Source organism: Littorina saxatilis, linkage group LG1 (assembly GCF_037325665.1).
Source record: "Littorina saxatilis isolate snail1 linkage group LG1, US_GU_Lsax_2.0, whole genome shotgun sequence".
In the NCBI taxonomy this organism is placed as follows: Eukaryota; Metazoa; Mollusca; class Gastropoda; order Littorinimorpha; family Littorinidae; genus Littorina; species Littorina saxatilis.
This window is the reverse complement of record NC_090245.1, coordinates 85918050-85933942: the sequence shown is the minus strand read 5'-3', so window position 1 is coordinate 85933942 and position 15893 is coordinate 85918050. Positions and strand designations below refer to the sequence as shown.

At 41.3% G+C, this 15893-nt stretch overlaps 1 protein-coding gene across 1 annotated transcript in view; it reads right to left on the bottom strand.

Annotated features, from left to right (window-relative positions):
- Positions 1–15893, bottom strand: part of LOC138982492 (thrombospondin type-1 domain-containing protein 4-like) — a 215204-nt gene that overhangs the window by 103412 nt on the left and 95899 nt on the right. The window contains exon 2 of the mRNA XM_070355800.1: positions 7882–7957. Within this exon, the coding sequence (XP_070211901.1) occupies positions 7882–7957 (76 nt within the window). The remainder of the gene's footprint in view (positions 1–7881; positions 7958–15893) is intronic.

Here is a 15893-nt window from a genome sequence, read left to right as displayed (position 1 = left end):
CGCCACGCCGTGGAAACACGAGATATCAAAGCGCACACTGTTCAGTAGGGGACAATGCGCTGATAGCGAGAGGGATCGCTGATGTGTTAATCTGCTGCGACAATTTCAGGAAATTAGGAGAAGGGAGTTGGAATTGTTTCTATCACTTGAGGAGATTTATTTCTGTATGCTTATATATATAGTTGGGCTATTTGTTTTGTTTATTGCAGCAGAGCAAACGCAAACACACATGTTTACAAATAATCGTTGGCAACTGTGTTGAAAACTCAATTAAAACAAACAAACAGACAAACAAACAAACAAACAAGCAAGCAAACAAACAAACAAACAAACAAACAAACAAACAAACAAACGACAGAGAGGGGTGGGGGGGTAAAGAGGGGTATGCAGTGTAAAATGATTGCATTGGTTTCAGCAAAAGACCTTTCTTGTAAAGTCCTCATACTCTCTTAACCCGCTTCCATATTATATTGTTGTACTGAAATAAAGTATCTATTAGTTATAAATAATGTAAACTGACGGTAAGCTCAACCACGCTAAACGAGCTGAGTGTCGCAAATTCATTGAATTCGTAGCAAACATGCATTGCCATCGTTTTAGCTCTGTTCAGCCGGAGACACTCTACAGTCTCACAGTTCAGGCTAAGTTCAGCTAAGCTGAAACAAATCTGAGCTTGTTCAGGGTCTCCAAACTGTGCGTCTTTGCGTGCTATACCCACTAGAAATTCTTAAAATCAGAGCTTGTTCAGGGCTTCCCAAACTGTGCGTCTTTGCGTGATATACACACCAGAATTTTTTTTAAAAATTAGAGCTTGTTCAGGGCTTTCCATACTGTGCGTCTTTGCGTGCTATACCCACTAGAAATTCTTAAAATCAGAGCTTGTTCAGGGCTTCCCAAACTGTGCGTCTTTGCGTGCTATACACACTAGAAATTCTTAAAATCAGAGCTTGTTCAGGGCTTCCCAAACTGTGCGTCTTTGCGTGATATACACACCAGAATTTTTTTTAAAAATTAGAGCTTGTTCAGGGCTTTCCATACTGTGCGTCTTTGTGTGATATACACACCAGAAATTCTTAAAATCAGAGCTTGTTCAGGGCTTCCCGGCCCAAACTGTGCGTCTTTGCGTGCTATACGCACTAAAACTTCTTAAAATCAGAGCTTGTTCAGGGCTTTCCAAACTGTGCGTCTTTGCGTGCTATACGCACTAGAAATTCTTAAAATCAGAGCTTGTTCAGGGCTTTCCAAACTGTGCGTCTTTGCGTGCTATACACACCAGAAATTCTTAAAATCAGAGCTTGTTCAGGGCTTCCCAAACTGTGCGTCTTTGCGTGATATACACACCAGAATTTTTTTTAAAAATTAGAGCTTGTTCAGGGCTTTCCATACTGTGCGTCTTTGTGTGATATACACACCAGAAATTCTTAAAATCAGAGCTTGTTCAGGGCTTTCCATACTGTGCGTCTTTGTGTGATATACACACCAGAAATTCTTAAAATCAGAGCTTGTTCAGGGCTTCCCGGCCCAAACTGTGCGTCTTTGCGTGCTATACGCACTAGAAATTCTTAAAATCAGAGCTTGTTCAGGGCTTTCCAAACTGTGCGTCTTTGCGTGCTATACACACCAGAGATTCTTAAAATCAGAGCTTGTGCAGTTCTCCCCAAACTGTGCGTCTTTGCGTGCTATACACACCTGAAATTCTTAAAATAAGAGCTTGTGCAGTTCTCCCCAAACTGTGCGTCTTTGTGTGATATACGCACTATAAATTCTTGGAGGACCCCAAGAGCGGGTCCCAACGCACTTAATTGCGTTATCATGCGTACCGTCGGTACTGATTCTAACATATTAATCGTCTGGTAGTTTTCATACCCTATAAGTAGAGTAGGAGCCCTGTTGTAAGTTGGTTTAAACAACACTTTATTCAATTTTTGTATCGTGCTATTATGAACAATATTTAATATTGAGGATCCAAACTCAAGCATACAGCTTAATATATTAACGAATCCAAGGGGAAACACAAAAGAAGTCAACACGATGGCGGATACAATCAAAACACTCATTTGAAAATAGTTGTGCAAACAGAGAAGCAAGATACTGTTGTTAGTTCAGTTTCGTGTAATGCATTTTTACTTTGATTTGGTTAATATTTTGCTCTAATGGGGGAGCCATTTAATAAAGGAAGCTCTCTACTCTAGCCATCCTCCCCTGCCTCTGCTGGTGTAGGCGTGCAAATAAAGTTAACGCGTGGGCGTCGGATTTATTCCCTCTGTGTGTGTGCTATCTTGGCGGGACACAATGCCTCAGTCAAACTTTACGATGAGGGTGGATGGGTTTACGTGACTCAAGCGAAACCTCTACAAAAACATTTTATTTTCCCAATGAAATATTTCAGGATAAACATTATAAGGCAGACATCTTTTAAGAAGGAGGAGGAGGAGGAGGAGGGGGGGGGGGGGGCGGAGGGGGAGGAAGAGAATGAGTTAGAACAAAATAATAGGGGAAAAGAAAGAAAAGAAAGAAAAGAAAGAAAATAACAACATGAAGATAAATCATGAGACCATTCAAAGACAGCACAACTTTACCATAGCAATACAAAATAATAAAAAAATAAAAAACGAGAGAGAGAAAATAACACAAAACACGAATCCAAGAATATTTTTGCTGCTGCCCCTCACTGAACATATTTTGCAGAATAAAGACGAATCTCCTGATTCAAAATGTCCCATTTCTCAGAGTGTTATTGCAAGAATTCCAGTTTTCGACCGCAATCTTGAAAGCCATATACGACAGATAACCCCCCCCCCCCCCCCCCCAATTATGAATCCTGACTCTCTAGGAAACCCATCACTCTATCTTGCCAAATATAACCTTTCAAACCAAGTCTGCACACAGTACTATACAGTTATTAGCGATCATTGAAGAGGCAGACCGCTCAACGAGTGTATAATTTATGAGCTTGAATAAACCGTGAAGGAAAAATGATATTTTGACGATCTAAATAAAATCTGCAACATTTTTTATTTCAGATACCAGAATCGCCAACGTCATCATCCACACACACACACACACACACACACACACACACACACACACACACACACACACACACACACACACACACACACACACACACACACACACACACACACACACACACACACATTCTTCTGGTAATCGACGATAGATTGTCTTTGATTCATGCCCTCCGTTTTCGAATTCATGACATTATCCAGAATTGTACAGATTAAAGAATGAAGAAAAAACGCCCGAGGAAAAATACCTGCTTATTTATGCACATCAGTTCCATGCATGCTTTTTGCTTGGCATCCTGATTGTTGATAACCCTCGTCTGAAAATGTTATTTGTGTGTTTGAAACCCGCGTCATGCACGTGTCAAACAATCCAACAACGCTCCAGGCAAACATTGTGGTATTAATAACAGGCCCACGCTGGGCCTTCATTCACAAATATCTTCATTGTTTCCTGCATGGCTGCAGCATGCACGTCCTTGCCGATCTGGGTAGAGATAAAAGCCGGGTATTTTGCATTTGCAAAGTTTATTCTATTGCTGCATGTCGGATTGGATAAACTGTGGTTATAGCTTAGCGCAGGACCACCCGGTTCGCTTTGTTCATTCAAGACTAAAAAAACCAGAAATGCATGAAAAGAATACAATGTCAGAAACAGGATGAAAGCAAACACATCTGTAAACAGTGTATGTGTTTATGCAGTTACGTTCTGGGGCCATCTTGCACACGGAATACACAAACATTCACTCACTCCATGCAATCAATCATTTTGCCAATCTAGCATCTCACCAACCCACCCACCAACCAATCAACCCAGCAGGGACATTATATATAGCTTTCTTCCGCTTCATTTCTTCTTTTCCAGCGCCTTGACATGACATGACTTGACATGCCAGTACAATTAAACGGCATGACTCTCTAACAGTGCGGTATGAATGTCTATTCATTGATGATTGATTGATTTGTTAATTGATTGATTGATTGATTGATTGATTTGTTGATTTGTTGATTTGTTGGTATTTTCGTGGATATTTTTGTGAGTTTGCTTTGCGAGTTGCAGAACATTATCATGCCTTTTTTGCACTTATCAAAGAGTGTTATTCTCAAATGGCGCTGTTTTTGTTTCAAATGGCACCTGCTCCAACGTGAAGAACAAGTCGTCCTACTCAGACTCCGCACTGGACATAACAGACTAAACCATCATATGGCCACAAAGCTGAAGCTAGTTCCCTCCCCCCTATTGTCCGTGTGGCAAGACTCAGACAGCAGAGCACATCCTGCAGGCTTGTCCATACCACAGTGCTCTGAGGGACACCACCTGGCCAGAGGAGACAGCGCTACAAAAGAAGCTATACGGCCCCAAAGAGGACTTGGAGAGGACAGCACGTTTCGCCCTGCAGTCCGGACTGACGATCTAACAGCGAACGACAAGAAGAAGAAGAAATGGCGCTGTTTTTATGTGCAATTTTGCGAGCCCGTCCTGTGGAAGGCCTATAACAACTATGGTCATTCATTTTTACGTGCATGCAACAAGAGGGAAGGGAAGTTTTGCGTTTGTCCTTCCACTGACAACTTTTGGGTCAAAGGCAGGACAAATGTGTGTGTGTGTGTGTGAACAAGAACAAGAACAAGAACAAGAACAAATGTTTATTGTCCTCAAACCAAAAAGGTTATTGACACATTGCTATGAATTCTAAAGCATTCTGCGACAAACCTTCCGAGACATATTTGAACATCTTTGTCCATAAATATTTCACTTGGTTTATAATTAAGATAATCTACATCAATATTAGTCACGTCTTTTTTAAACTTTTCTCTACTTTCATGGAATTTTACGCATTCATCCAGAAGATGATATTCATTATTATTTATTATTATTCTCTTTATTTATATAGCGCCTTATCCGAAGTTCAAAGCGCTTTATGCCGTGTGAGATGGAATTTTTTACACAATATATCACGCATTCACATCGACCAGCAAACCTCAAGCCTGTTAGGCGAATGTTCACCTTTCGCGGCCTTTATTCCAAGTCACACGGGTATTTGATGGACATTTTTTATCTATGCCTATACAATTTTGTCAGGAAAGACCCTTTTGTCAATCGTGGGATCTTTAACGTGCACACCCCAATATAGTGTACACGAAGGGACCTCGGTTTTTCGTCTCATCCGAAAGACTAGCACTTGAACCCACCATCTAGGTTAGGAAAGGGGGGAGAAAATAGCGGCCCGACCCAGGGTCGAACACGCAACCTCTCGATTCCGAGCGCAAGTGCGTTACCACTCGACCACCCAGTCCTTCATCTTCAACAATGTTACATATCATACACAAACGATTTTCTCTTTGTGTGTGTGTGTGTGTGTGTGTGTGTGTGTGTGTGCGTGTGTGTGTGTGTGTGTGCGTGCGTGCGTTTGTGCTTTTGTGCGTGCGTGCAATGTACGTGCGTGCGTGTTCGCGTGCGTGCTTGCGTGCGTCTGCCTGTGTCTGTGTTTGTGTCTGTGTGTGCCTGTGTGTGTCTGTGTATTCGTGGAAGTGCATACTCTCTTGCGAATTTGACATTCCTGCACATGTAACTGTTGCAGCGTCTGTCTGGAGACCATGAGAAGGCGGTGTGTGTTTCATTGTTGCAAAATGTGACACGCTTTGTCGATGTTCATTGACAAAGACTGTAATATCTTTGGACCGTCGAATGTAGCCAAAAAACACACATGTTAACCTAGAAGCTGCCTACAGAATGCAAAACGAAACGGCATTCCTTTTTCTCACGCTGTCTCTCTGGCTGGCTGTCTAGCTGTCTGTTTTTGTCTGTTAGTTTGTCTGAATGTCACCTGAATTGCTGATCTTTCCTATTATTCCTTCGCCGGCCCCACCCTCTCTGTGTCTGTCTCTGGCTGTCTGTCTATCTGTCTGTCTGTCTGTCTGTTCGTCTGCTCTCTCTTTACCCCTCCTTTCTCTCTCTCTCTCTCTCTCTCTCTCTCTCTCTCTCTCTCTCTCTCTCTCATTTTCGTATACGCATTCTTTTAGCACAAGAGTTTAGCTGCACCTGTGAAGTTGTGACAAATGCCCAAGTCACGGAACAAAGCCAAAACATTAGTAACACGTCAACACACAATCTGAAGCTGTTAGATGTAAAACATTGTCTCGGCTTATTTCAAAGGCACGTGTCCCATAGACAGTAATTTGTTGACAGTCACATCATCTGTATCGTCCTTTGTACAAATGTACAGGCGTACCGTACTTTCTAATTAAAGAGACATATATATTTCTCCTTGCTTACTGAAGACATTTACTGACGTAACAGCTGAGAATGAAACATAGCCCCCATAGCCTTGTTATTTAGAAATAAACAGTTAAATATTTAGCAAAACATGTCAAAATACAGACACTGTGTAGAGTTTATAGCCATTTCTGCAAACAAACACACACACACACACACACACACACACACACACACACACACACACACACACACACACACATACACACACACACACACTCACACATAGCCTACACACACACTCACGCACCCCCCCCACACACACACACAAACACCCACACACACACGTACACACACACACACATACACAAACACCTCCCCCCCACACACACACACACATACTTCTGTACGAGAGAAAGACGCGGTTGAGTGCATAGCTGACAATGGAATTACCTGCCAAAAATGAGAAAGGTGAGCAATAAACATGGGTATGTTTCTACCTACTGTGCGTAGGATTGTATTTCGCCGATCTATCTGCATTTATTGTCCTTGATAACTTTGCAGCCAGAAGTTAAGTCCCTTCTGATGTATGATTATGATCACATTCCGTCGCCGAGTCTCGGATGACGAAACATAATCCCGTAGGCGTCGAGTTTGCCAAGACGAGAAAAAAGAACAGTGTCGAAAAGTTGCTGGTGACACGAGTTTTGACAGGATTTAGAGCAGAGTTAGGGTTCAGGATCAGGTTAGCTTTTTTCACTTCGGCTCGGTGCCTAATATGCAGTAATATCTTACCAGGACAATAAAGCCTCTAGTGTCAGAAACCTTGGACTACAGACAACGATAATAGACTTTTAAATGACATTACGGCGAATGAATGTAGAAAAATGCTTGGCATGTGTCTCTGCTGAGTTACTGTCTACTCGGTGGAGGTTGGCGCTACCTCCTGAAATATGGTCATGCACAGAAGTGCTGAAAGGACAGAAACCAAGGATAAACACGGGAATAGAGGGTGTTAAGAGTTCACACTGATTTACTGTCTTTAAAGATGTTCACGAACGGGAAAGTTCAGACACGGCAATTACACTACCAATAATAACAAGAACCGACAGAAAAACCTATAGGAAGAAAATCTTCAATAAAGCGGCAAAATAATGGAGTCTGCCTCGATATTTACATCAAACAACAACACCAACAAAATCAACAACAACAACAACAACAACACCAACAACAACAACAACACCAACAACAACAACAACAACAACAACAACAAACAACACCACATAAAAATACATACATTTAAGTAAATTCGTTGGTGCTGCATAGCAAATTAGGTTAAATGGGGCGTTAAAATCCAAGAACCAACCAGCAATTTCGAAGCAACCAGTCAGACGAATTGTCTCAATGGAATGGGGTGCAAAAAGCGCCTACACAACGTAAATTTGCTTACAAAACTATTTGTAAATCTCCTGTTTGATATAAACTGGGCGAAGTCGACGTCGCGAAGTATAACAACTTTACGAAGATCGCTGCACGAAACTTTGGCACTGAATTTTCGGTAAAAAGACATCGCGAAGTCTTTGTGAAGTCAGCTTGGGGCTCAATGTAGGACAACCTTACGAAGCGCAATGTGCTTACCTCTTGTGCCCAGATTGAAGTTGGAATGACGATAGAGAGGATGCACAACCAGGGTTGCAGCCAACGGGATATACACCTGAAACAGGGCAATAACACATTATAGCATTAATGAACATGCAAAAAAACATTATTACACTGATGAACAGGGTAAGAACACATTAGTACACTAACGAACATGCAAGAACACATTAATACACAAATGAACAGGGCAAGAACACATTATTACACTAACGAACAGGGCAAGAACACATTATTACACTAACGAACAGGGCAAGAACACATTATTACACTAACGAACAGGGCAAGAACACATTATTACACTAACGAACAGGGCAAGAACACATTATTACACTAACGAACAGGGCAAGAACACATTATTACACTAACGAACAGGGCAAGAACACATTATTACACTAACGAACAGGGCAAGAACACAATGTTACACTAACGAACAGGGCAAGAACACATTATTACACAAATGAACAGAGCGATAACACATTATAGCATTAATGAATATGCAAGAAAACATTATTACTCTAACGAACAGGGCAAGAACACATTATTACACTAACAAACAGGGCAAGAACCAATTATGACACTAACACTAATGATTCGTAAAAGAGACTAGTGACTTTTACAAAATAAATTCATAAACAATTCTTTCTCCGCATAGAGAGCACCCAGACTGTTCATTTTTGGTATATGACCAAGTGGTGGCATGGTCTTATCGCATGTTAAATATTTGGTTTGGCCAGATCTGAGCCGGTGGGCCAAACTCGGGAACGAGTGCGCCTTTAATATACATCATATCCGAACCAAACGGACCGAACGCGTACATGGACATTCGAGAGAGACAGAGAGAGAGAGACAAACAGACAGAGAGAGAGAGAGAGAGAGACAGAGACAGAGACAGAGACAGAGAGACAGAGAGAGAGACAGAGACAGAGACAGAGACAAAGATAGAGCCAGACAAAAAGAAAAACGGAGAGGCTACAAGAAACACCTAAACAGACCATTGTTTGTTCTTCTCTTTTCTCTTTCTGTTACAGTAATCGCCATGACACGAGAGAAAAAAAACCGAAAAACACACCACAAGCTTGTATTTTCTATTACAAGAGACATTGTGCAGAAGCCTGTAAACTAATTATCATCGCCGCAGGATTCCCACTTTATCTGGTCGGTTTACGGTGCCAGACACTTAATCTGCTGCATGCCCCACCTAGGATGCACGTTAATTAAATTAAAATGTGCTGGTGCTCGTTGATATGCGCGGTTTAATTATCGCCTCCTACAAAATTGATTGGCAACCTTCAATTACTGTGTGACAATGGCTTTCCATCACAGTCTTCGATGCAATCAGATAATCATTTACGGGTTTTCCCCTTCGGATCTGTTCATTATAAATCTGTTTATAAAACTAATAAATCACGGTTTTCACATTGTCTCTTGTAAAATGCACGTTCTCTCTCTCTCTCTCTCTCTCTCTCTCTCTCTCTCTCTCTCTCTCTCTCTCTCTCTCTCTCTCTCTCTCTCTCTCTCTCTCTCTCTCTCTCTCTCTCTCTCTCTCTCTCTCTCTCTCTCGCTCTCTTTCTCAAGAATAGTCCCTCTCTGGGCGAGGGCTGGTTGAAAAGAAGCTCGTTTATATTGCTTATGCCACAACCCTCGTAAAATAAAATTTGATTCGATTTGATTTGATTTGATCTCTCTCTCTCTCTCTCTCTCTCTCTCTCTCTCTCTCTCTCTCTCTCTCTCTCTCTCTCTCTCTCTCTCTCTCTCTCTCGTACCCCCCTCCTTCTCTCTCTTTCTTAAACACTGGGTGTTGACTAGGTGGACAAATGACCAAAACATATTGGCCACAGGAAGTGACCGCAAACCAACATCAAAGACAGCAATTAAGTGTTTCCTACATAATATGGGCACATCCGCACGCACAGTTTTGGCGAAATATTGAAAACGCAAATGGAAACATGAGATTCGCCATCTCTTGAGGCCTGCGTTCGATTGTTTCCGCTCGGCTTCCGTGCTTCAAGCAGGAACAGACCACAGAACTGTTTTACACGGGAACTGATGAAAGGAGAGTGACACAGCGTATTGCATTCACGGAGAGTGAGTAACAATCGCGTGGTTCGCTCTATACATATTACCTCGCATTGGTGTTCAGTCAGAACAGAATCAAATGAGGATGTTGTATCTGCTGTTCTGATGAAAACAGAAATAGTTATTTACTCAATTGGGAAAGAAACTGCCGAGCAAAAACCAAAGTCTGTCACGTCCGTTCAGACACCCTTCCCTTGTTCACATACACACACAGACACAGACACAGACACAGACACACACATACACACACACACACACACACACACACACACACACACACACACACAAACACACACACACATAAAATCCTCAATTATCACACTGACAGAACTAAACACAACTTAAAACAGACCTGCCTATTCATGCCTTTTGTACTCCGAACAGCTGGTGGGTTTGGATAGTGTCAATCGTGCCGTAGGAGGGGCATTCAAGCAGTGTTGATAATGTGTCGCAAGCGGAAAAAGCTTGGATTATTAATAGGCAGGGGGTGAGTGTTTTGCACCGCGGAACACTGCAAAGGATTGCACCGCCTTCTTATATTTGCTGGATCTTTTCTTTGGGCGACGAGAGGGCAAAGGATGTCTTTCGCCACTGGGATCTTATTGTAATGTCTTTGTTTTTCTTTCCTAAGGACAAGGAACAGGTGAAGTTAAAGATAACAATAGAAAGTGAAAATTTGTTGAAATATTTGTGCTTTCATTGTCTTTCTGTACATCTAGGAATGCCAATACCAAGGAAAAATGGCGATATTTTCACCGTAAACAAGCTCAGACCAACGACATCTAGATGTCGTTGGCTCAGACATAAACTTCCCAGACCGCAGTTGATAACCCAGGCCTTTTTTCTTAGATCGTTTCTGGCTTGACGTGAGATTTGGCGAGAAGTTGCGAGATTATCGAAAAAAGGGACGTAAACGGAAAGGGAAGCAACGCCAAAGATGGCGGTCAGATTATTAAAAGTGTAACAAATTTAAGCAGCACGCGCCAGCTGATAAAAACGAGTGTCGTACATCCAAGACTTGTTCTTGGCACGATTTTTAACACGCCCTGTATCCTGATCGGGATTCTGTCTCTCACATATCTTCCACATCGTATCTTCTATATCTATAAACGGCTTGTGTGTGTGTGTGTGTGTGTGTGTGTCTCTGTCTTTCTGTCTGTTCGCTATGCACGGCCAAAGTTCTCGATGGATCTGCTTCAAATTTGGTGGGCATATTCAGGTGTGTGTCAGAAAGAGAGAGAAAGAGAGAGAGAGAGAGAGAGAGAGAGAGAGAGAGAGAGAGAGAGAGAGAGAGAGAGAGAGAGAGAGAGAGAGAGAGAGAGAGAGAGAGAGAGAGAGAGAGAGAGAGAGAGAGAGAGTTTTAGTGTTGCCAGCCAAACAAAACTTCTTGCGGTTTGTCAGTTCGCATCTCCCGCCAAAATGTTATAGTAATTAACATATCCCGTGATCACGTTCTGGAGCTGAAGGCTGTGAGCGTGTATGCCAAACTGGACCCACGTACCATCTTTTACAATTTTTACAAATTCTCCCTCTTGCCGAGACTAATAGACTTTCATGAAGGCGTTGACGTAATAAGTTGACGTGCGGGACCTCCTGTGAGCCTGGTCGAGGGCGATCGCGACTCTTCCCTGCCCGGAGGCTGACCAAAATTAATTCGTAAAAAAATTTGCAGGTTTTGGCTCCTTTCATGAAAGTCAATGAAGCTTGGTGTTTTTTCAAACGAATACCTACCTGAGGCATGACTGCAATCCCTAGGGGCTCCGTGCACCTGAACGTGACAGGTTCAGTAACTTTCAATTTCTTGAAACCCTTCCAAATTCTTCCCTTATTTTGACCCCCACGTAAGCACGTTCGGCCGATTAGGTTTTCTGACACCTGTGATGAAGGAATGCGCGACCGCGTCAACTTATGATAAGATTTCACGCTTCATGCGACCATCATTACGCAAGTGAAGTAAACATCTCACACCACCTGCAACACCTCTTACCAGAGGCGTGCTGATGAATGCTGTACTAATTAGCTGTTGTCATGAGCGAAGATTTGGTGTGAAATTGAGATGTTTTCAGTTCAGTACGGGGCCAGGGACAAAACGATGTATGAAACTCAGAAACTTTTCAACAAAACTGTGCAGATTTTCATTTAATTTTTCATTTAATTTTTCATTTAATTTTTCATTTAATTACATTTAGTCAAGTTATGACTAAATGTTTTAACATCGAGGGGGGAATCGAGACGAGGGTCGTGGTGTATGTGTGTGTGTGTGTGTGCGTGCGTGTAGAGCGATTCAGACCAAACTACTGGACCGATCTTTATGAAATTTGACATGAGAGTTCCTGGGTATGATATCCTCAGACGTTTTTTTCATTTTTTTGATAAATGTCTTTGATGACGTCATATCCGGCTTTTCGTGAAAGTTGAGGCGGCACTGTCACGCCCTCATTTTTCAACCAAATTGGTTGAAATTTTGGTCAAGTAATGTTCGACAAAGCCCGGACTTCGGTATTGCATTTCAGCGTGGTGGCTTAAAAATTAATTAATGACTTTGGTCATTAAAAATCTGAAAATTGTAAAAAAAAATAATGTTTTAATAAAACGATCCAAATTTACGTTCATCTTATTCTCCATCATTTGCTGATTCCAATAACATATAAATATGTTATATTTGGATTAACAACAAGCTCTGAAAATTAAATATATAAAAATTATTATCAAAATTAAATTGTCGAAATCTATTTAAAAACACTTTCATCTTATTCCTTGTTGGTTCCTGATTCCAAAAACATATAGATATGATATGTTTGGATTAAAAACACGCTCAGAAAGTTAAAACGAAGAGAGGTACAGAAAAGCGTGCTATCCTTCCCAGCGCAACTACTACCCCGCTCTTCTTGTCAATTTCACTGCCTATGCCGTGAGCGTTGGACTGACGATGCTACGAGTATACGGTCTTGCTGCGTTGCATTGCGTTCAGTTTCATTCTGTGAGTTCGACAGCTACTTGACTAAATGTTGTATTTTCGCCTTACGCGACTTGTTACATTTAGTCAAGTTTTGACTAAATGTTTTAACATCGAGGGGGAATCGAAACGAGGGTTGTGGTGTATGTGTGTGTGTGTGTGTGTGTGTGTGTGTGTGTGTGTGTGTGTGTGTGTGTGTGTGTGTGTGTGTGTGTGTGTGTGTGTGTGTGTGTGTGTATGTGTGTGTGTGCGTGCGTGCGTGTAGAGCGATTCAGACCAAACTACTGGACCGATCTTTATGAAATTTTACATGAGAGTTCCTGGGATTGATATCCCCGAACGTTTTTTTCTTTTTTTCGATAAATGTCTTTGATGACGTCATATCCGGCTTTTCGTGAAAGTTGAGGCGGCACTGTCACGCTCTCATTTTTCAACCAAATTGGTTGAAATTTTGGTCAAGTAGTCTTCGACGAAGCCCGGACTTCGGTATTGCATTTCAGCGTGGTGGCTTAAAAATTAATAAATGACTTTGGTCATTAAAAATCTGAAAATTGTAAAAAAAAAAAAATATATATAAAACAATCCAAATTTACGTTTATCTTATTCTCCATCATTTTCGGATTCCAAAAACATATAAATATGTTATATTTTGATTAAAAACAAGCTCTGAAAATTAAAAATATAAAAATTATTATCAAAATTAAATTTTCGAAATCAATTTAAAAACACTTTCATCTTATTCCTTGTCGGTTCCTGATTCCAAAAACATATAGATATGATATGTTTGGATTAAAAACACGCTCAGAAAGTTAAAACGAAGAGAGGTACAGAAAAGCGTGCTATCCTTCTCAGCGCAACAACTACCCCGCTCTTCTTGTCAATTTCACTGCCTTTGCCATGAGCATGAGCGGTGGACTGACGATGCTACGAGTACATACGGTCTTGCTGAAAAATGGCATTGCGTTCAGTTTCATTCTGTGAGTTCGACAGCTACTTGACTAAATGTTGTATTTTCGCCTTACGCGACTTGTTTTTCATTTAATTTCATTTACTCTATTATCCAACATCTGGGAACTTCGGGTCGCTTCCTCCCAGTGGAAAGCTAGCAGCATCAAGAGTCGTGCTACCCAGGTGTGTGCGTGTGTAGGTGCAATCAGCCACCTGCACCTATGGCAGATTGACCGAGGTCTTTTACGTGCTACTGTGGTGACACGGGGTGGGACGTGGATACTGGATACCGTATTTGAGTCTGTACATACATTTGACTCGTGTCCGTCCCTGTCAGGATTCGAACCTGTGACATTAGGATCACAAGTCCAGTGCTCTACCAACTGAGCTACCCTGCCCTTTAGATACTTGTACTGACTGATGTCATACCCGCGAGAGGATATGCCTCTCAGTAAAGGAAACCTGCTGTTTCTTGCGCTGTACAAATGGATCAAAGAATACCTGTCGAGACAGCACCTTCTGCTGGTCTTCGGTTATCGACTTGACTAAGTTGGAGGGGAACGGCCCCAAATATGGACCGGCTCCTAATATGGACCACCTTCTAATGTGGACCAGTTCTGATTTTGTCTGTATTTAAATTTTGCTGAATGTCTATCAAAGCTGACTCGCTCTAATCAGGTTTAACGGTTAACCAAAGAGAGAGCAACTACCAAGCACAAAATGAAACTGTTTCGCAAGAAAACCAGCTAGCTATCAGCATGCAACAAAAAGTGGTCCATAGTCGGGGCCTTTCCCTTACTTTTCATGAGAACACAGCAGCAATACAAGAAAACATTATTTCATTCAAAGGGTGTACTCATGTAACAGGTATCACTGTATGGGCAAATGAATATACATTTGACCCTCTCCTCCACTTCCCTTTCCACTTCGCTGTAATTTACATACTAAATAGTATTCAACCAGACAGTTCGCACAGACAGTTTGATTGGTACATATTACTTTTCCGTTATAGAGGAAATAAAAGCGATTGTTCATGGGTTGGGACGCTTGTTTATTTTTATTTTTATGCAAGCCCCTTCAGTTATAAAAAGAAAGTGGTGAGAGGGTTGAGGCTTAAAACGGACACACGTAACCTTCACAACGGTTTTGCCCACTCTCTAAAGTAAAAGAGAGAGAACATTGCCTGCAGGAAGGAAAAAGAAATGACTCCTACCCTCCCCAAAACAGATGATGAAAAACGGTACAGTAGCCTCATCAGTAAGATCTTTAAGACATTCACGTCAAACATTTTTTTCACATCAGCTAAGGAAGATTAACGCTGCATAACAAGCTCGCATATCTATTGATGCAATTTCCCACAAGAATTTACAGTTTTCAGCACCAATAGCTCAGAAAGAAACTGATAGCGTCTCAGTCAGAAATTTGCTGTCATCAATCTGGAGAAGAAAGGTAACTCAACTCAACTCAACTCAACTCAAATTTATTAATTCATATGGAAATTATATTGTAACAATACTCATTTCCAATCAAAAGAATAAGAATGCATAATAAAAAATAAAAATAAAACATCATAAGAAAATAAGTGAGTATGATTATTATGAGTATGATCACAGTCTCACTAACGCAAACAGTCATCCGTCAAGTCAAGTCTGCCAACACACAACTCACTCACACAACAACAACAGCAACAGCAATACATGAACGTTTCTGTGTGTGTGTGTGTGTGTGTGTGTGTGTGTGTGTGTGTGTGTGTGTGTGTGTGTGTGTGTATGTGTGTGTATGATTGTTTGTTTGTTTGTTTGTGTGTTTGTTTATTTGTTTGCTTGTGTATGTGTGTGTGTGTGTGTGTGTGTTAAGGATATTGACACAAGTTGTACAATAACTGAATGGATAAATAATGTACAAATTATTTCATTCAATATTGAAACAATTAAAAACAAAGGCTCCAAGCAATTTTTGAATTTTTTCGTCTTTTTTAAATAACAGATCGCTTGGTTTCCTTAAGTCACAG